The sequence below is a fragment of the Epinephelus fuscoguttatus genome, linkage group LG11 (assembly GCF_011397635.1).
Source record: "Epinephelus fuscoguttatus linkage group LG11, E.fuscoguttatus.final_Chr_v1".
In the NCBI taxonomy this organism is placed as follows: Eukaryota; Metazoa; Chordata; class Actinopteri; order Perciformes; family Serranidae; genus Epinephelus; species Epinephelus fuscoguttatus.
In genome coordinates, this window is record NC_064762.1 from 19615328 (window position 1) to 19635534 (window position 20207).

Below are 20207 nucleotides of genomic sequence, written 5' to 3' on the forward strand. Positions count from 1 at the left end.
AGAGTTAATTCCTTCACCCAGACAGCGCTAGTACCAGACAATCTTCCTCAACGGATGAAGTTTGCCAAGCTGCATTGTGATTATCAATGTTTAGATTTTGATTTTTTTTATCAGCACTTAAAGAACTTCATGTACTTTTTCCGAAGTCAAAAATGCACTTTAACTCTCAGCGTTTAAGCCAACATGAAGGTGAAGTCTTTAAAGTGATCAGAACATCGAAAATCCCATGAGAAATGTCAAGACTTTATCTGCGGAGGCTCCAGAGCAGCAGCTAATGGAGCTTGTGGTGAGATTATTTTACCGCTGTTTCCAAGATCAAGAATTTAACTTTTAATCTCAATGGGAAATGTTTTCTTAAAGTAAACGATGAGTTGTGTAATGGGCTATCATAACTGTTTTAGGTTAAATTTGACAAAATCAAACTCACTATTTTCAAGTCCTGGCCACCAGCTGAACTATATTCATGCATATAAACATTTACAGGTACAAACAGCAGTGAAGTGTGTGTGTGTGTGTTGGAAAGGGCCAGAAGCAGCAACTCAGGAGTTCTTGCAGTAAAAAACAAGGGCTACTATCATTAGTTTTAATGGACATCTACAGTACGAGTACCAGTATCATGAGAGAGAGGTTATCAGAGGCAGGATGTGATTTGGATTTCAAGAGGTGGAGCACTATTCTCAGCTGGCTGTGATCCAATTTCACCCCCCGGCTATAAGGATGTTACTGTTTTTATACTAAATGCTGTCCTGGCTACAGAATAGAAACCAACTGTGGGGATCATTTGAGATCAGTTCACGATGCTGTAATGTTAATCAGTCGGTAGCAAGATGTCATCGCGCTGGTTTGTTTATGGATCTCAGTTAATTATGCAGAGTGGTGCTGCGGGCTGCTATAAAACTGCTCCACCTAAACAACAGCTGCTGTATTTAGGGCGGCTGTGACGCTGACTCTGACTAGTGTTTTTTTATATATGGTCAAACAGTTGCTCTGTGGTACTGGGTGTAATTGCAGTTGGGTTGGGAGGGAATGTAAAGTGTTTTAGAGGAAGTGCAGGAATGCAGCACATTATCATGGGACATAATCATGCAGTCATTTTTTTAGGGCACGGACAGGGTGAGGAGTAGGAGTGGAGGAATAGCTGGAACACGCAGACGAAGAAACCGGGGATACTCTGACAGGAGTTGCTGAGTCTAGTTTTTCGTGATGAAGCACTGCTATTATCCCCCCTCCAGTAAAAAAGGTGATTATATATTTGGACGGTCCTTAAAATTCCTCTGGAGGTGTCCTTCCTCCCGGGCCCTCCTGCTGCCCTGTAAACTCACATTCCGACCGCTGAAATAATTCTACTAGCGTCAATAAACTGAGCTGACTTCATGCAGCATCTTCACCTGATTTTTGTTAACTTATCTCTCGTATTAGAGTGTTTTTTTTTTTCTATCTGTGTGTGTCTGTGTGTGTGTTATGTGTGAGTGTCTGGACCAGCTGTTTGGACATGTTTCAACGAGCAGAGGAGTGTGTACAGGCAGAGAGCCAGGACGAAGTACTCAGAAGTATCAATACTACAATGTAAAAACACTCCATGACAGGTAAAGGTCATGCACTCAAAATCCTACTTAAAGGAAACTTCACCCCCAAATGATCTTTTCTATATCAGTTACTCATCTCATGTTATCTTTAATTTGTGAGGAAAACTTTATTTATCTCGCATGCCTCCACGGTGAACAACAAATCAAAAAACAGAGAAAATGCTTAATGAATTGAAGTCATTGGGGGCCACGTTTAACTACACCAAAAATATATCAAAACACCTGTTTACAAACTGTCACGCAACTCCTGCAGTCTGATCCAAGTCTCATTTATCCAGTCGTATGCTCAGTGCTTCCTAAACAAGTGCATTTTCGGAAAAAACAACTATCTCAAAAACTTCTACATAAATAGTTTCACACACAGATGAGTAGCACACCTGCTCTGTTAATGCGGAAGGGTTTTGAACAGTAACATGTTACTACAGTTATAAACAGTTATAGGTTACTTCAATTCATCACGTGTGTTCGCTTTATTGGATTTTTTTGTTCACCTTGGAGGCATGAAATTAACACAGAGCTTCCTTTGCAAATTCAAAGTAACAGGGCAGGGCTGCTGTGTATGTAATAAAATTCAGTTTTTAATACTGACTCAACAATAGGCATATTAAGACTGGATTAACCTTTACATTGTTCCAGGAACCTCTCTTTCCTTGTGTCCACACAGCACAATAAAGTAGTAACAATCGTTATTCTCAAAACGCCATTTTGAGGGACTTGTGTATACTTGCAGATACAAAGAGTATTACGGTTTACAGCATGACTTAAAACCTTCTTTCCTCATTTTTCTTATTTAAACAGTGTGTACCCTCTAAAGTTTTCTTTAACTATTTTACATTGTGATAAAGGGATGTGTAACAAAGGTACACATTATCAAATTGGGAGACATTCCAGTACATTATTTTAAGTTGGTCAGGACACCAGGCATTCTTTAAGGCATCTATTAATTTGTCTATACCAAAAAAGGTGGCTGTGACTGCTGCACATATGGGATCCAGTTGAGCATAACTTTGTAGATCTATTAATTTGTAAGCGAAGTGAGAGGGTAATTTTTTCCATTATGTGTATTTCATTTACTATATCTGTATATTGGCGGTGTGAATGCAAAAAGAAAAAAAAAACCCTTGACGGTATGTCGTTTTTCTGTGGCCTCCCTAGAACTGCTTGGTCCAAAATTCCCCTAGTTTAGGAAAGAATTTTAATTTTAATTTTTTGCTTTGGGCTCCAAACAGTAATTTAACTTAAACAGTAACTATACCAGTTAAATAAATGCCATGGGGTAAAAAGGGGGCAGGGAGGCGGCCATCTTTACCTTGGATACGAAGCACTCTGCGATGGCCACGGGGTCGGCGTTGCACTTCTCAAGATCATGAAGAAGATCCCTGAAACACACACAGAGCTCAAAGACATCAGTATTTGACCGTACACCCATAATTTCCTGCATCTTCACACATTAACGACTCTCCCACGGCTCATTGTTCCCAACAGTTTGTCAGGAGCAAGAGTCACCCTGGGTACAGAAATGAGGTCTAAGGCCACTATAGGCTCTGAACAAATGAGAAACTTCCATGAATTCAAACAGGGCAGCTCCCGTGTGTAGCTGTGTATGTGTAAGAGCACACTGTGGAAAAAAATAAAAACTGTTGGGAGTTATTGTTTCATGGCTGAAGCATGAGGTCATTGTGTCCGCTTTAAACTGCTTTTATGCTTCCTTTTACTGGCCAGTCTGTCTGCGCGTGACAGCTGAGAAATGAATAGGTGTGGGGAAAGAGTGTGCACGTTTGTGTCTTCAGACCACCAGGGCTGATGCTCGACCGGCCACCTCGTCTGAATACACAACTCGCAGACACACACACGGTTTAGAATGGTGCCGGAGGAGACAAATATGCAGACGTGGACTTATGACACACAAACACACACCTGACTGCAACAACAACGCCCTTCCCTGAAATCAACAGGTGCTCAGCCCAGTTTCGCCACGGGCAGCACATTGTTTGTTGATCCTGGGAGAGACAAGCGTCTGTGTGTGTTTTTAGCCTCCAGTCGTCATCAGCAAACTGAAAGTCAAGATCAATGTTTTTCACTAAACACGTCAGAGTTCTGAACATTTACTGACTCACTTTCACGCAGCTGAGACACTTTACATGAAGACGACTAATAATGAAATACTGAAGTAAAGTCTATCTGTTAATATATTGTTTATTTTTTAGTTTCAGTTAAAGTCTTCGGGGAGTGGAGTCGAGACTAAAATGTCAAAGCACAGTATTTTAACCCTCACTTTCCCAGCGTGACAATCACACACCTATCTTGAGTTATTCTCTGATGATGCTGCTTGCAAGTCGTAAACACAGGAATCTTTCCCGACTCTCCCACCCAGTTAATATGATGTGAACACAGCATTAGGTCTGAGTCTCCAGCTCTTTGTGTGCTGTACCTGTTAAAGTGGTAGATGTCCTGGATGTTGCCAAACAGGGAGCCTTTATCCTCAGAGCTCAGGGCTAGCCGAGACTGGTTACTGATGCACTCCAAGTAGTCCTGCAGAGAGAAAACAGTCATGTTAGCGCATTCTGACTGGCACCAGTCTTGGCATACACTCACAAACACACTTGATTTGACAGGCAACTCAAACTGTGACTCCTACACACTTCACCTCACTAGCTTTCAAAGCCCACGACTCTCTCAGGACACTTGACTCTACTTTGCACCACTTTGGCTGGACAGCCTCGTGACAAAGACACTCTGTGAGTTATCTGTGTGTTAATGTGTGAATACTTTCATTTAAGTCTGATTTAGGGCTTTTAGAAGAGAACCTGGACCGTATTTTCCAAGATTTGGTGTCTAAATGACTGAGTCCGGGTTAAAAAATACCTAAGTTACCTTGTAATGTCATTATTGTATGTGTATAAGATAAAGTCTTGAGGCTTAACCTTCCAGCTGTAAGATACATAGCTGTTGAAGGGGGAGACATTATGTTGTGGTTTCACAGAAAAAACAATGCATCTTTCATCAGAGCCTGTATGACTACTCTGCATTGTTTGGGGTTGCGTTACCCAGCAATGTACAGAAGCAGTTTCTATAGAGATAAAAACTAAACACTGTTATTATATATGATTTCAGTTTTAGTTAGATTTAAGTGGGAGAGACGAAACTAAAATTCTAAATATGCATTGGAAAATAAAGCCAGCTGTACTGTAGATAACAACAGCCCATTAGTGTAACGCACTGTGTGACCCCTGATATTGTTGTTTAGTGTAAACAGCTTGATAAGGAAGCAACACAGGTCATCAGATTTAGTGTCAATGAATGCCAGAGTCAGACGACCGCCTCGAGACGGCAGGTTTAACGCGGCCCCTTGTTGAAAACAGGTATCAGTGTATTCAGGAGGATTTCACTCTGTGGCTCTTATCGCTGCCTCCATCACTGCCGTTAGTGAGGAGTGCTGATTAAACACTAGCCTCAGGTCTCAGTCCGCCCCGCAGCAAGAAAGTGAGAGGTGGAGAGAGACAAACCAGTAGTTCTAAACCTTTTTACTCTTGTTTGCAAGCTTTCTGCAATACTGATAGTCTTTGTGAGAAAATTACGTTTACTGCTGCAGGCTGGAAGTGTTTTTGTTACATTTCATTCCTTCCAAGTTACTATTTTTGTATTTTCGATTCGTTTTTATTTTGTTTTTGGCTTTGTTTTAATCTCAGTTTAGTTTATATTGTTCAAAAATGTTTAGTTTTAGTTCAATATTTATTGGTGTATTGGTGGGTTTTTTTTTTACAATAATACAGGGGCTACTTGTCTGGGGCAAAAGTTAAGAAGTTCAAAACAGATATTACAAGACAAACAACAGTTTGTGAAGGTCCTCATCCATGGAGTCCGCCATGTTTCTACAGTGGCCCAGAATGGACAAACCAAACACTGGCTCTAGATAGAGCCATTTGTGTTTTCACATTGGCCACCATAGGTAGTAGCCTCTCCGCGTCAGGAGCAATGGTAGCACAGACTTTGTAACATGAAACTACATTTTTTCGGGGTTTAAACCAGTTAAAGTTACCGGTTCTGTTGGTTTTGGAAGGGAAGAGACCCCTGCAGGTAATCTGGCTCATGAAAAAAATCTCCTGAATGCCTGGATTGGAAGTTATCAGACAAATAGATGAGCACACATTAGCAGGTGTTGGGCAAGTGGGTCGTTTGCAATGTGCCAAACAGCATAGGAAATACACTGATTAGGTAAATGAAACTACTTTATGCTGTGTTTTTACCGGTTTTAATCACCTGGTCTGTTTGTTTTGGAGAGGACGGGACCTCTGAGGATAATTTGGCTCCCGTTAAAACCTCCTGAACAATAAACACTGAAGGAATCCTGAGCAGGAGAAGTTTCAGCTGGTTCCAATCTGCAATCCTTAATGCTAGATGCCACTAAATCCTACACACTGCTCCTTTAACTAAAATATTTTTCACATCTAGTTCTTTGATAAGTTTTAGTTAGGTGCAGTTTTCTTGTCGTGCGTTGTTTGCACTCCATACCATGTCATCACGGTCTCAAGCCAATAAATCCGACAACACAGATATGCAGGAAGATCACAGTGTTGCACACACATCCACAAAAATGATCCCAACCATCAATGCAGCTGTATTTGAACTCTAAACCAGGAGCAGGTGTGGATAAGGATGAAGGAGGAGGAAGCATGCAGCACAGTAGCAGTTTCAAACCCTGACCACAGTCTGCAGCGCGGCAGGACAGACATTACAACACTGAGAAAAGTACCAGGCTGCCCTGAACGCACACCCACACTGATCATTTCACCACACACAGCACTTGTGTGTTTTTAGAAGACCAAAGCGGAGAGGGCGACAGACTCCCCCTGCTTCCAGTCTGCTGCAGTGGCTTCTGTTCCTGGTAATGTTTTATGTATTTAGCCATCATTATCATTATTACTATAATAGGTGAGCCTGAGCAGTCCATTAAAGTGTGTTTGGTTAGGATAAGGGAGGGATGCAAAGACAAAATTATCTCAGCTAAAGGCTGGAGAGTTAACTCGGGAGTGAGTGACAGCCATCTTGGATGTTTCGGGTTTACGGCAACACAAGAACTTTAAGCCAATAGTTTGGTTTTGAGGTTTTGAGTTGCAGAATAAGACTAACGGGCATGTTGCTGGTTGTGTTGAAGGGTCACGTCAAAGGGTCATGTTTGGATTTAGCTGACTATCGCAGGTAAAGTGTAACACGATGCTTTATTAGCCAAGAGGTCACGGATCTGACCCGACCTGACCCAGTCACTCCTCACACTCAGCCAAAGCCTGACTGAGCTCAACAATGGGCAGCGTTCACATCCACACACACACACCTTAAGCAACACTCCCTGCCGAGCATCAGACATAACATGTACAAACTTGATATTTTCTCGTGTTAACCATTAACCTCTGAAAGTACACACACTCTTTTCCTACACGCCAAACACATCCCTCACTCTGCACCGCTGTAGGAAGTCATTCCTCCACACAATGCCGAGTGTAAACATCCAAATCTCATTACTTTGAATGTTTCTGCGAGTCAAGTGATGTTCAAAGTTTATTTCCAAATTCCTGGTAAACTTTAAATGCCTTGGCAATGTGTTCCAGGTCTTAGAGCGAGACAGAGAGGAAGAGGAGACAGAGGGAGAGACAGACCAGAGCTTTGTCTTTGAGGTTGTTTGTGGATGGCGGATTAGTCTCATTACACACACTGATCTAGAGTCAGCACTAATAAACACCCAAACAATGTTCACACACAGAAATATATGGTGGCCTGAGAGCTAAACACACTGCATCTTAAGGATAGAAATGCAAATAGACAAATCAAAACCAAATGAAGAAAACATCTTGTCCAAAACTCACAAACACTGCAAATACAACCAAATACAGAAACACTGCAAACACTGTTACAAAACAACAGATGTTTCCATTGGACCATAAGCACAGCAGGGACATTCAGAATTTTTAGTGTGTCCTGGAAAATTTTCATCATGTTTCTGTGTGACTTGCAGTGTTTCTATTGTGTTGTTTTTCTGTGTTTGTTTTTTTTTCTGTTTCTGCAGAATTTTTCTGTATTTGGTGGAAATATTTTATCTATTTGCTTGTCTTTTGTCTATTTCTTATGTGTTTTCTTAAAAGGACCTGCGTTATTTCCAACACATTCTCATCCAAGGTCATCAAATACCGAACAATCTGTCATGCCTCTTGGCGTCTCATAGCAACACACAGGCCCAACAGCTGAAACACACTGTATCATGAGGTTAATGGTGTGAAACAGTCGTGATTAGGTTTAGGCAACAGTACAACTTCTTAGGGTAAAAAAAGGATTATGTTTTGGGTTAAAATACGAATGTTTGACATGTAGTGACGTCAGTGCGTCTCACGTGACATTCAAAACAACACTGACTTTTGGTTTCACACTTTACACTGTCTCCTGGCCAAAAGTCCTCTCTCAGTGCCATATGCAAACTTTCACACTCTTTAAACTACCTCAGTTGCTCTCAGTGTCAAGTATTGCTGTGGAGGATTTTAAGTTGGAGCTGAAAGCCCATTGTGCCTCACAGAGACCCAAAAGGCTGCCTTTAGTGCCATATTCCGAAGGGCATGACAAAGTGGCGGTATTTGACGCCCTGGGAATGAGAAAGGGCTCAAAATTCAGAGTTTCTGCATCTGTGTGTCCAGGAGAGTCCACTTTGGGCCGTGTGATGCGAGTGCTGTCATCCAACCATGTCAACGAGGGTTTGCACGGACCGCGTGCAGCCCATTTTTTGTGACCGTGTAGACCTTTTGGCATAGCAAGTGAGCAGACATTGCAGGCTCCAATCTCTTGCTCCACACTACAAAACACTGTTGTCAAGCCAACCCCAGCTGCCTCACCACGGTGAAGTTAGTTTGAAGCTGGATATTTGGAAGACATTCACTCCAGGACCCAGCAGCATTGTTTAGTTTGACTTTCACCTGGACACGGCTCTCAACACGGTGGTGACTGAGCCAGCAGCTAGTTGCTAACCCCATAAACTGCCCTACACAACAGCAAAAGTGCTGACAGAGCTAACAGTGCTAACCTGGGGGGAACTGGAGAGTTGATGCTAAGCTTCTATGACGCCCTAAGCAATAACCAACGTATGAGCGCAGTGCAAAGCGGTGTCATGAGCTAGGCAGTAGAATACACACATGCACAAACATACACGCGTGACTATATCTTTACATATCAAATAGTCGTGTCTATGTTAATGCTTTAAGTTGCAGTATATTGAGCTTTCAGGGCCTCCGTAGTCATGTGTTAATTCATGCAACAACAACAAGCGCTACTTACACACATACAGCTCACACTCCGACAGGCACAATATGAGTGTGTGTGGACTGCAACACCACCGCTGACAGATGAAACACAGGTGAGCCCAGGGGAGTCTGGGTAAATATTTGTGTTAAGGCTGTCACACCCTCTTCCACTGCAGGAAGCAGCAGGGGCAGGGGGATTATCGAAACGGCGGTTGCTGGACTAACTCTGTATGGGCCGGTGCTGATAATAGACGGGTCGATGCTGTCCAGCAGCCTGAGCTTTTCTCTGCCATGTTAAAATCTCTATTGACACAGATACAATCAGTGCAATCCATCCTCCGTGCACTCACTGTGACTGTCATTAAAGGGGTGCAGACAGGCTAAACGCATGCGTCTTTCTTCCAAAGTAGTGGTGAAGAATTAGCTGTCCTGCCATGTAAGTGTGGTCTTCTCAGGGCTGGGTGGTCGGCCTCTCTAATGGCTATAGGTGGTCTGCAGAGTGGAGGCAGCAGAGGGTTATTAAGTACAGCTCATAAGCTCTGTTCAGTGTTATCCTAACCTACTTTGGACATTGTTATCTCTGGGCTAAATCCCCACCTAACTTCCCCTCTCTGTCTCCCCCCTTTTTCCCTCACCTCTGCCTCATGAAGAGGGGAGGAAAGGAAGGAGGAGCAGGAGAGACATCAATCAGGGGTGACAGGTCAAAACCGCAAAAACTAACCCTCACTCTCTTTATTTGTCCCGTCTCTTGGGAATATGCGTTTCCTGCTCTCGTTTGACAACAGCCATTCACCTATTGAACCTTTTTAACCCCAACAAACACACACAAACACACACATACTGGCCCATGCACCCGCAGCCTAGAGTGGAGGAGGAAGCGCTGTTAAGGATAGGGAGGATAAGGGAGGATATGGGAAAAGGTGGGCGAAGCTCCAGCACAGGCATGCTCATACACACGTGCAAAATGCAACAACTCCAACACCTACGTTTTGTCATTTTACACCACAATCAATCTGAATTAAGCTGCAGAATTCAAATGAAATCACATCTGAGCACAAACAACATGAACTTTAAGAATCAAAAAGAGCTGAGCAGAGCAACAAAGAGGAGGGGAAGAGAAAGGAGAGCAACCTTTGATACAAACCACTACACCCAACCCTTCACAAAGCCACTAAAGCACTGACTAGAGGCAATGTGTATTCTTGCAGTTCAAAGCCAACCTCACAAAAAGAGCGTATTTATCCGAGTGTGTGTGCATACAGTATTGTGTGTATGTGTGTGTGTTTAAAAAACGTCTGAAGTTTTCAATGTGTGCCTGTGCCTGCAGGACAAAGGCACCGGTGTCGTGTAACTCGGCCAAACCCCGCCTGCCAGCGCAGGTGACCTTATTGTATCGGAGGGTTCCCAGCAGGCAACGAGCTGTGTGTGTCACGTGTGTGAGGAAAACCACAAAGACCTGAAGGATGTGTGTTATCTGGTGATTTAAAGCCCCGTATCGCTCCTGACGTTCCACTGCCTCGCAGGCCTAAACTGGGTCAGCAGGGAAACGCTTTAGGTCAAAGATGGAACCTTCAAAAGATTTAAAACTGTTTGCTCCGATTTCAGTTTCTGCCTTTATTTATTGAATCAGGGCAGCGGTTCAGTTTAAAGGGTTGAGAGATGATTCACTTAGGTACAGTCATAAATGATGATGTATTATTAGAGATTAAACTATCCAGCAATATAGAAATTAAGTCAAATTAGTTCCACCTTTACCCACTGCAAGATGAAAGCGATGAACACATGAATGCATTAATAATCATTCTAATCCTTTAATATAAACTATATCATTCATATCATTCATTTACTTTAGGTACTTCAATTACATAATAATGCTAATACTTTTGAGCTTTTATTTCAGTGAAGATTTTAATGCAGACCTTTTACTTGTAACAGCATATCTGTACGCTGTGCTATCACTACCTTTAACTACGTAAAAGGTGTGAGTACCTCTTGCACCAGTGTATTTCTGCTAAACAAAATTAAGTCGTTGTTTTTAGACTTTACTCTGTTTGCCTTTTCCTCTTTGAATGAATCATTTAAAGTCACAAAAACATCAAAATGAACACAAATTTGTTTAAAGCCTGGGTAAAGCAAAGATAAATGTGTTCTGAGTTTGTCAAACCACAGAAAAATATCTTACTGACCACCAAGCCAGATTTAAGTGATTAAAAATATTGCCAAATATATAAAATTAGGTTTTAAAATTGTGAAAAAATAAACAGTATTCTTTGCTCTGAGACACTGTGGGCATGTCCACTACAGACGCTGAGCTGAAGATCAAGCTGCCACAGAGCAAAGACCTCTCATTCGGCAGCTAACGTGAGCGCAAAGAACACACTCAAAGCAATTAGAAGTAACTACCAGGCTGGGTATCCGATTGGGGCTATAGACTGAAAGGTATGTCCATGGCAGCTTTTACTTATGTTTGTATGATTGTGGCATTTAACAGAGATGTTTTTTCATGTATTTATTGGACTGAAAGAGCTAAGAAAGGTTGCTGAAAGTAGCAAATTCGCGGAAATGGGGTAACAGGATGAATGAGATGACACCATGCGTTTTGAAGTTTTAATATAGCACGGGAGGGGTTGTGATAGGATGGGTCCAGTGCGTCATCAACCCAAAATATCCATGACACAGAAATGGTGAAAAACTGTTTAACGGTCTAACTCCACAAAGCAGCACTGTAGGTCGCAGTCTTTTCACATGTTTTCTATAAGTATTTTGTAACATGTATAATAAGTTTAGAAAAAAATCTCTGATTTTACTTTCAATCTACATTTGATGACCTGCCAAATGTGCTAACACACCTTTGAATTCCTGCCAATATGTGAATCCTTCTGCTTCTAATTTCTCACACAGCTTGTGTTTAATTATATTATCGTGGTCGAGTGTTTCTTACCTCTACAATGCTGCGCAGATCCTGGACGTAGGTCCTCTCTGTGTCCATTATCTCCTGCACCACCCGGTCCACATACGTCCTTGGTCCTTGCACCTGACCCGTCCGCTCTCCTCCCTCTGGGCTCACCTCAGGCTCTGAATGTTCTGTCACAGTCTGTCCACTGTCCTGTCTCCCCTGTCCCCTCCCTGTGTCCATCCCTCCATCATTCCTATCATCTTCCTCCCCGCATCCCAGCTGCCGGGCCGGGACCAGTTCCAACCGGATTGCCCCGGAGTCCCGGTCTGAAGTCACAGGGTTACAGTGAGGGGTGGGGACGAGGGTTGAGCGGCTGCCCAGTGAGCAGTGACTGTCCCGCGAGGAGGCAGAAGAAGAGGTGGAGCTGTAGCTGATTGGCCTTTCGGCGCTATCCGGAGAGGAGTCCATGCTGAGGGCGGAGCAGTAGCGCAAGGAGGTGTGGCGGAAGGCCGGGTTGCGGAGGCAGCGGGAGGGAATGTCAACGGAGCTCAGGGCCGAGCCAGAGTCCGGGACTTCAGGGAGTGGAGGCAATGCATCAGGTAGGTAGTTATGATCGTCTGGAGAGGGACATGAGAGAAAGGAAGAGATCAGTTATTAATCAGTTTTATTTCATTTTCATTTTGATTAATTTTTTGGGGGCTTTTTCAGACCAACAATTGCACACACTATCGTCCTCATTTATTTCAATGACACCCCTGGCTTGTGAGGCTGCAGACAGCTCCAACTAAACAGATTCTCATGACTCAAGTTGTCTTGCAGAGTAATGTCAAGTGCACTCGCCAAAATGATCCACAAATAATGGAATGCCTTGATCTAATTTATTAGGTACTTTGCAAGCATTAAGATGACAGAGAAAATTATTGCTTGCTGAAATGACGAGACCCTTCCAACGTTGCTCAATCCGAGCTCAGTGTAGCATAAATCACTGTAATCTGTCTTGGTTTTTAATAAAGCTTCACACTGGACTTCCTGGTTTGTCTTTCCCCTTCTGTCTGTACAAACCTGTAGCAACATGCCTACACCACTGCAGCCCCTTCAGCTGCTGTACTTCGTGGTATTGTTGGTCTGAATGTCCCCTAAACAATGACTCTGCCTGTTGCATTTTTAAATATATGGTCATATTATGGTCATATTAATCACGATGCCTGTGTATAATTATTGAAAACAAATACAACCACGGTCTAGACAATTGGTGTGTCTAATACGTCTCAACAGAATGGCTGTCCTTGTTTTTCTAAATAAATAATTGCATACGCAACACACGATGCTGCTGACTCTCACAATGATGTTGCAACTTTCACATCTACCTTTGCAAGAGACTATCAGAGTTTTAGCTTTATTGAGATGAGATGGACAGCGCCTTTGTACCTATTTCTCTTTTTCTTTGTGCTTTAAGTCAAAGTGCATCCATCTCCAAGAACTTCTCAGACTTTACACCTTTGATCATTAGACCTTTAATTTGGATAAGAAAATATATATGGCTGGACTATGCATGACTGTTGGAGGCTACGCAGACATTGGTCGCTATCGGAGCCAAGTTCCGAGGATAACGATAGTTTGTAAAACATCTGATTAATCGGCCAAACCAATTAACTGGTCATCCTCTTGACACAGGTTGTTATTAAGGTGACGGCACCTGTTGCAATGTCTTATTTCCACTTTCTCCTCATACTGGTGGCGGCACCTTATATTGAGCAATAAACTTTGAGGCTTGTGTCATACAGACATGGCTCTTCCTCAAACAAATTGATGAGGTGATCCTCTCTTTCCTCCATCTAAAACTACCATTTCGACCGCAGCCGGTTAGTTAGCTGGAGAGCTTTCTGATTCCACCATGCTTTTATTCTTAACGTTACAGTGGGTACAGAAAATGAGCCAAACAAAGGTGTCAGTCTAATTTCACTACACTATCATGCTACACTGGTTACAGAAAATTAGGAATACAGCAATACAGGACTGTTGGCACCTATTCATTTGAAAAGAGCAACGGCCTATGGGTAAATACCAACTCTTAGGTCATCAATCACCCTGACAAATGGTGTAACTTCGTCAATCACTCACTCAATGACGGACAGACTCTTGTGTTTATAGGGCTGGCTTTGTATGCCAAGCCAAAAATGGGTAGCAACAATTGAGGGTTTCCTCACACAAGCAACAGAAGCCAGAGTGGACAGAAGTAGCAAGAGTAGAATTACGACACGGAGTACAAATAAAGTTAAGTTAAAGTCTTTCAGGCAAAGTGCAACGTCTTACTTGTTTCAGTAATAGTGACTGTAAAAGTTAATGTCCTTACGATATAACTGATGCTGGAGAGTGAGATCCAGAGTCGTTAAAATTCAAATTAAATTCACACATTCGACAGGCACTGACCCTGTATTTCCCTCTCTTGCTCTAAGTGCTAAAAAGACTCACTGTGTGTAACTTCTAACAGTTACAATACCACTTTCATATTCTTACAGTCTCTATCTGTTTAGCATTTCCAATTCCCGACATACCAGCTGACCACAGTCTAACTGACCACCCGCCATACGAGGACCACAAGCCCTCCCTGAGTTGTCCTCAGTTCCACCCAAAGAAACATTTCATTTAAACACAAGCTACAAAAACATTTGATTTCTAATTTATTTGTGCAAGTAATAACTGTAAGTGTGTGTGAGCATTTTTGCAGAAGGACAGAGGAAGAGATTGAGTTTAATGATGAGATTAGGAGTGTAATGCTGAGAGCGCTGCACACAGAGGCAATGAATGAAAGCCCTATTTCCATGGACAAGTTTGTGTGTTTGTGTGTGTGCAACTACAGGGGTCTGCTTGGCGTCAAGCCGGTGCCAAACTGGCTCACAACCTTGCGTCTGTGGAGAGATCCGTTAAGATATGATTACCGGCTCCCAAGGCCTCACAGCCAAGCCAGCTGAAGTGAAACCACACATGCAGCCTATCAGACGGAAGCCTTCCAAGTTTCCCCCTCGACGTTTTCCAAGGTCTCGCTTCATGGAAGAGCCAGCTTTGACGGGAAGAACAGGGAGCAAATAAACACAGCGGACAAGCGGAGGAAGGACGGCGTGAGAGAGGGCCTCATACTGGCTCAGTGGGAGTTTGACACCACTCTTTATCATCAAAGCTCGATACACCGGTGACCCGGCAGCTCTGGTGTTGTGGCAACACTGGGATCCAATGCCCCATAGGACAGTCGCTCTCTCGCTGCCAGCAGCACCGGCTCAGCCTAAACCCGTCTCACTTCAAAGCATCAGAGATCACAAACTCACGTTCAAAAACATGAAACGTGAAACTGAGAACAAGCTCAAAGAATCCCGCTCTCTCACCTTTCAAATGGTACCTTGGAGGTCTTTTTGCCATGGTGACACCTCACTTTAGCAGAGGGCATGCCTGTTAGACTGGTCTGTGATGGAAAGATCACAGGTTTGATTCTGGCAACCACAACTGCACTGATACCAGGATTAGAAACAGAAACTGCACGTTCCTGCTCTAGCTATTTGAGTTTTAATTTTAGGGGGTGCTTGGGGCGGATTAACAAGTTTAAAACACCACATCTAATGTGTAAACACCCTATAAAGCTGTTATGGTGAAGGTGTTACCATCCCTGCTGGCACAGGACATCAAAATGGCGTCAGAAAGACTTCTGATTCTTATGTCTGACAGATGCTACATTTTGGTTGGAATGGAAATCAGGTTGACAGTATTTTCAGTGCCTCACAGTGTTAGTTTACATCATGACGTTTTGCAGCCGTTGGGTTTAGTTTTTCACACCTGATGATTAAATGTCAGTATTATACGTTAAGATGACATTGGCATAAGACATTTGGAAGACGCTGGATTTTGTTTACTTAACAACACAACTTAAAACTAACAAAATGTCAATGCAATCTGTCGTCAGCATTCTACACCAATTGATGTTTGCATTAGACGTTGTCCTGACACTGAATTTTGGTCACCCAATGTCACTGCATAAGTTTAACCAAATATCAATGTCGAAAGACGTTGGTGGCCAGCTGGGATGGAGTAGACATCAAGCAAAATTAGCATTTATTTAGAGTTGTGTTTCAGAGCACCTGATCAATGCTGAAGAAACAGTATAACATTTTTAGCAAAAATCGTTCTCTCACAGAGAGTTAGATGACAAGTTTGATACCACTGTCACTTCGGTGAGTCTGGAGGCAACTTAGCTTAGCATAAAGACGGTACCAGGGAGGAAAAAGCCTGGTTTTGTCAGAAGTTCAAAAACATACCTACTTGCACCCAAACACTGACCTAATCGAGTAAAATTCACTGTCCTTTAAGCATCATTTTGGTCTCCACCAACTCCTGACGGAAATATTTGTCTTTATCACTAACTGCTCCACTTTCTTTGCTAGGTAGTTGCTAACTTTTTCTGTCTCCTGTTCGATGCCAGGCACGTAGCATACAGCTGGTTTATCACAGTTTATTTACGGAAAACAGCTGTCTGTTACATCTGTAAATTAGAAGGGCACTTAGCATAGACCTAAAACAATGCCAACAGTCCTGTCTTCTATGATAGTCAAATCTGCAAGTGCAATGTCTGGCTATATTTCCAAAACTATTAGAATTGTGTCAAACAAGTGCTCTATAAAGACTGCTTGCTATACAAAGTTCAAGCAACTACATGTATAGGCTATCTGTTCCTTGAGGCTACTCCAGGGGACTACTTAAACTTGACTGCTATCTCGCAGTGTTAACAAAAGTGAAAAATAATCATGTATCCGCCCCGTGAGTTGGATATGGTTCTTCCTTGGCCAATGCTACACCAGTCCACCAAGTTTGATGAAAATCGAGCCTGTAGTTTTTCCGTAATGTTGCTGACAAACAGGCAAACAAACCAAACAGGAACATAATCTCCTTAGTGGAGGTACTGTCAGAAGGCTGATGAGAGAGGATTGTGCAGGCCACCAAAACAAAGCTAAAAGAGGCTCAAAAGGTCTGTCAAGCTGAGGGAACTGGTGACAATTACTTGTGGTGTCACTAGGAGTGGCACCTTTCACATCACAGTTAGTCATTTGATCCATTGTGAAGTATAAAATAGTGCAGGTTTAAGTCCATACATCACACATTGCAGTTTCCCCTTAAGTCCGTCCCTCTTCACTGAACAAGTTTGTTTTACACAGGAAAATAAAATGAAGTCAATTCCTGGTTACATAGTTCCTCAGAAGGCGACTACGTGTTGTAATCCCGCATCTGAAAAACAAGAATGAGGGGTGCCTGATGCGCTAAATCACCGCTCTCTCTAGTTTTAATTTCGCTCCGCTGCCGTGCCAAGAAAAGCAGGAAGGAATTGGAGCATCCAAAAACTGAAGTGGCATGAAACTGTATTTTCCTCAGACAAGTTTGGAACTGATTCACCGTGCGTGTGTGTGTCCATCCAAATGTTTGCACTCCCAAGCCTGACCCACTTTTTAACAATTACAAATCAGACAGGAGAAGAAATCTGGTGGGTGAAAACAAAACACACACACAAACCAACAGCCTTGGCCTTTGGATAAACATCACGCTGCTTTCAAGTCACCGTGCACAATGAACAAAGGGATATATTATATTACACACCGTGACATTAATAGGTAACTGACCATTTTCTGTGCCCTTTGACTAATCTATGATATATATCCTTCCTTATCACAGTAGGTGATGTATGTAAAGCTATGCTGTGTGTGCATGTTTCACTCAAAATGCATTACATTTATCGCTCCACAGATAACGCTAACTGAGCTAATAACTTAATGGTCCTCACGCCAGCTATTGCAGCTAGATATGGACGTGCAGAGTGTGCGCACGTGCAACCTACACACACACAAACATACAAGTGCAAATACAGAGAGACCATGTGTTTCCGCTTGCCGTCAAACCCAAACATCACAAGGAGAGATTGCTCCATCTTGTGTTTGCCCAGCCCTTCCTTCCCACCTTCCAGCTTCATGTTTGGGGCACACCCTGGCCGTTTCCTGGGTGAAATGGCTCTTGAACACACACAGACAAACCAGCAACACCCCCCCAACAACACACACAGACAGAGAGCAAAGATGGCCGAGCTTTAGTTACCTCCTGTCCAGATTATGTTCAACCTGATCCTTGTAAATGATCTCTAATTATGCTCCTGAGCATGCAGGTTGGGACTGTTTCTCCTCCGTGTGTGTATGTGTGTTTGTGTATGTGCGTGCATGCAGGGATTAGGATAGTGTGTAAGGGGTTTGTTTTCTAGCCAGACTAGAGGGAGAGTGAATCAGCGAGTGTCTGAACAAGCTGACTCCAATCTCTGGCTTTCATTTAACTTGAAAAAGACAAAGAGCTGGGGCTCTTTATTATTCAGCCAAAGTTTAATATGTTAAACATCAGGCCTGTCTAGAAGGCAAACAGCGAGAGGCAGGAGGAACCGGACTGAAGACAGACAATGTACAGAACACAGAGGGTACAAAACACTGGCAAAATACTGTGAGTCATATGGGGTGTTTCGTTCTTTCGGTTTCAAGTAAACACATCTCTCATGTATGTGTGTTTACTTTTGATAGTAAAAAAAAATACTCAAATACTTCCATGGACTCTGGTACATATTCAGCAGCTCATCTGGATCATATCTATTTTTGATTACCGGCAGCATTTTAAGAGATGACCTCATTTATGGTAAAATGCAGTGACCTTCCTGCAACAGGTTTTTGGGTGCACTACACAGGAACATAAAAACTGTTAAGACTGAAAGTGAAAGCGTTTTTTTTGACTTTGAAAACAATACCTGACCAAACAATCCTCATGAGGATTGTCCCCACGAGGTCGATTGGAAACATCAGGCCGCATTCACAACAATGCGTACACACAAATCTGTGCTTGAACCCTACATATCAACGTTAAACACGTAAATCCAAATTGTTTAATATTTTCTTACCTGAATTTGTTTGTACTTTGCGAGCAAATTTAAAACTGCCTCAGACCATGCGAGCAGAAATGATGAAGGCCTGGCAGTCTTAGAAAATGTACACGTCAGGAATCCGACTGTAATTTTGCACGCACTGTAAGAACATTTCTACACACATATTAATGAATAAGGCCCATTCATGATTAAATTTCCATCTGCTATGAAACAATTAAAAGCTCCAGTAGAGCCACTGAATGCACTTTGTGGTGAGATGATTTGTCAAATGAAGGAAAATCAATTTAAACCAATCTGCCCCTTTATTAAAAATTCTGTAAACATCATTAGGTATGGCTGTTTTTATATATTGCACTTTATCTTCAGTTCCTCAATAATAAAGTGTTTCAAAGGGCTAGTACGATTCATCAGAGTCACACAATAACACTAACAAACTAACTGATTGGGGCAGAGGTAGACGAGCAGCTCCCGTGTTCAGCGAGTTAAAATTACTGTTTATTTCAATGGAGTCTGGCTTTGAAGAGAGCATAGAGCAAGTTCTGCTTACAGTTCCATCCTTGCGGAAAGAGTTGTCTGTTTGTGAAGTACTGACCATATGACTGGATAAATGAGACTTGGATTATACTGCACAAGCTGTGTGAGAGTTTGTAAACACATGCTTTGACATAGTTTTGCTGTTTTTAAACCTGGACCCCTATGACTTCAATTCATCAAGAATTTTTCTCCATTTTTGGATTCCTCGTTCACTGTGAAAACATGCAAGAAAAGCAAAAATTTCTTCACAAAGTCAACGTAACACAGAGAGAGTAATTGATCTAAAAAATAATCATTTGAGAGGTGAAGTATTCCTTTAACTCTACTGAAGATGATAATATAGTGCACAGTGAATCAACAAACACCTATATGTCAAACTGGATCAAACTGACCATCAGAATGTTACGTGTGCACATATATGACGAACTAATAACTTCCCTCCACTGGTGTAGTTAGTCCACCTTGAAAGTCCGACTACCAGTCCAGCCAGGTTTAACGACTCATGCTACACTTAACTCGTCCACTTCAGTCGCACTCTTTATGGTCACCTGAAGTGCTCTTCATCCTGGAGTGGTCAGCAAACAGCTGTGAGTACCCTCGCCTCTTTACGACCCTGATGATCCTCACAAGTAGCTCAAACAGCACCAACAGCTCTGTGAGTGTTTTGTAACGGGCATGTGAACATCCCACGCGAACGTTTAAACCTCAAACAAGTTTAAGATATTTCAGAGAATGATGTCATATGTAGATGAATGCAGAACAGCTGCAAAAGTTTTCACTGTGTTTATTTTAAGTTGCGTGATGTCCCTAATCACTGGGTTTACAACAAGCGTAATAAACTAACAACGTGTAGTACGCCTGTTCCAGCAACAAAGCCTACACGCCACTTCCAGGGAGGATCCCTCAGCAATAAAACTCAGCCTCTGGAAAAATCAAAGGGGGATTTCGTACTGAAAAGCCTA

The 20207-nt window shown here is 42.5% G+C and overlaps 1 protein-coding gene across 2 annotated transcripts in view; it reads right to left on the reverse strand.

The window, feature by feature from the left end:
• LOC125897191 (pleckstrin homology domain-containing family G member 1) overlaps positions 1 to 20207 on the reverse strand; it is a 55286-nt gene that overhangs the window by 17145 nt on the left and 17934 nt on the right. For both annotated transcript variants that reach the window (XM_049590313.1, XM_049590312.1), the window contains exons 2-4: positions 11808 to 12379; positions 4018 to 4118; positions 2896 to 2965 (exon numbers count right to left, since the gene is read on the reverse strand). In XM_049590313.1, the coding sequence (XP_049446270.1) occupies positions 2896 to 2965; positions 4018 to 4118; positions 11808 to 12230 (594 nt within the window). In that variant the 5' untranslated portion in view covers positions 12231 to 12379. The remainder of the gene's footprint in view (positions 1 to 2895; positions 2966 to 4017; positions 4119 to 11807; positions 12380 to 20207) is intronic.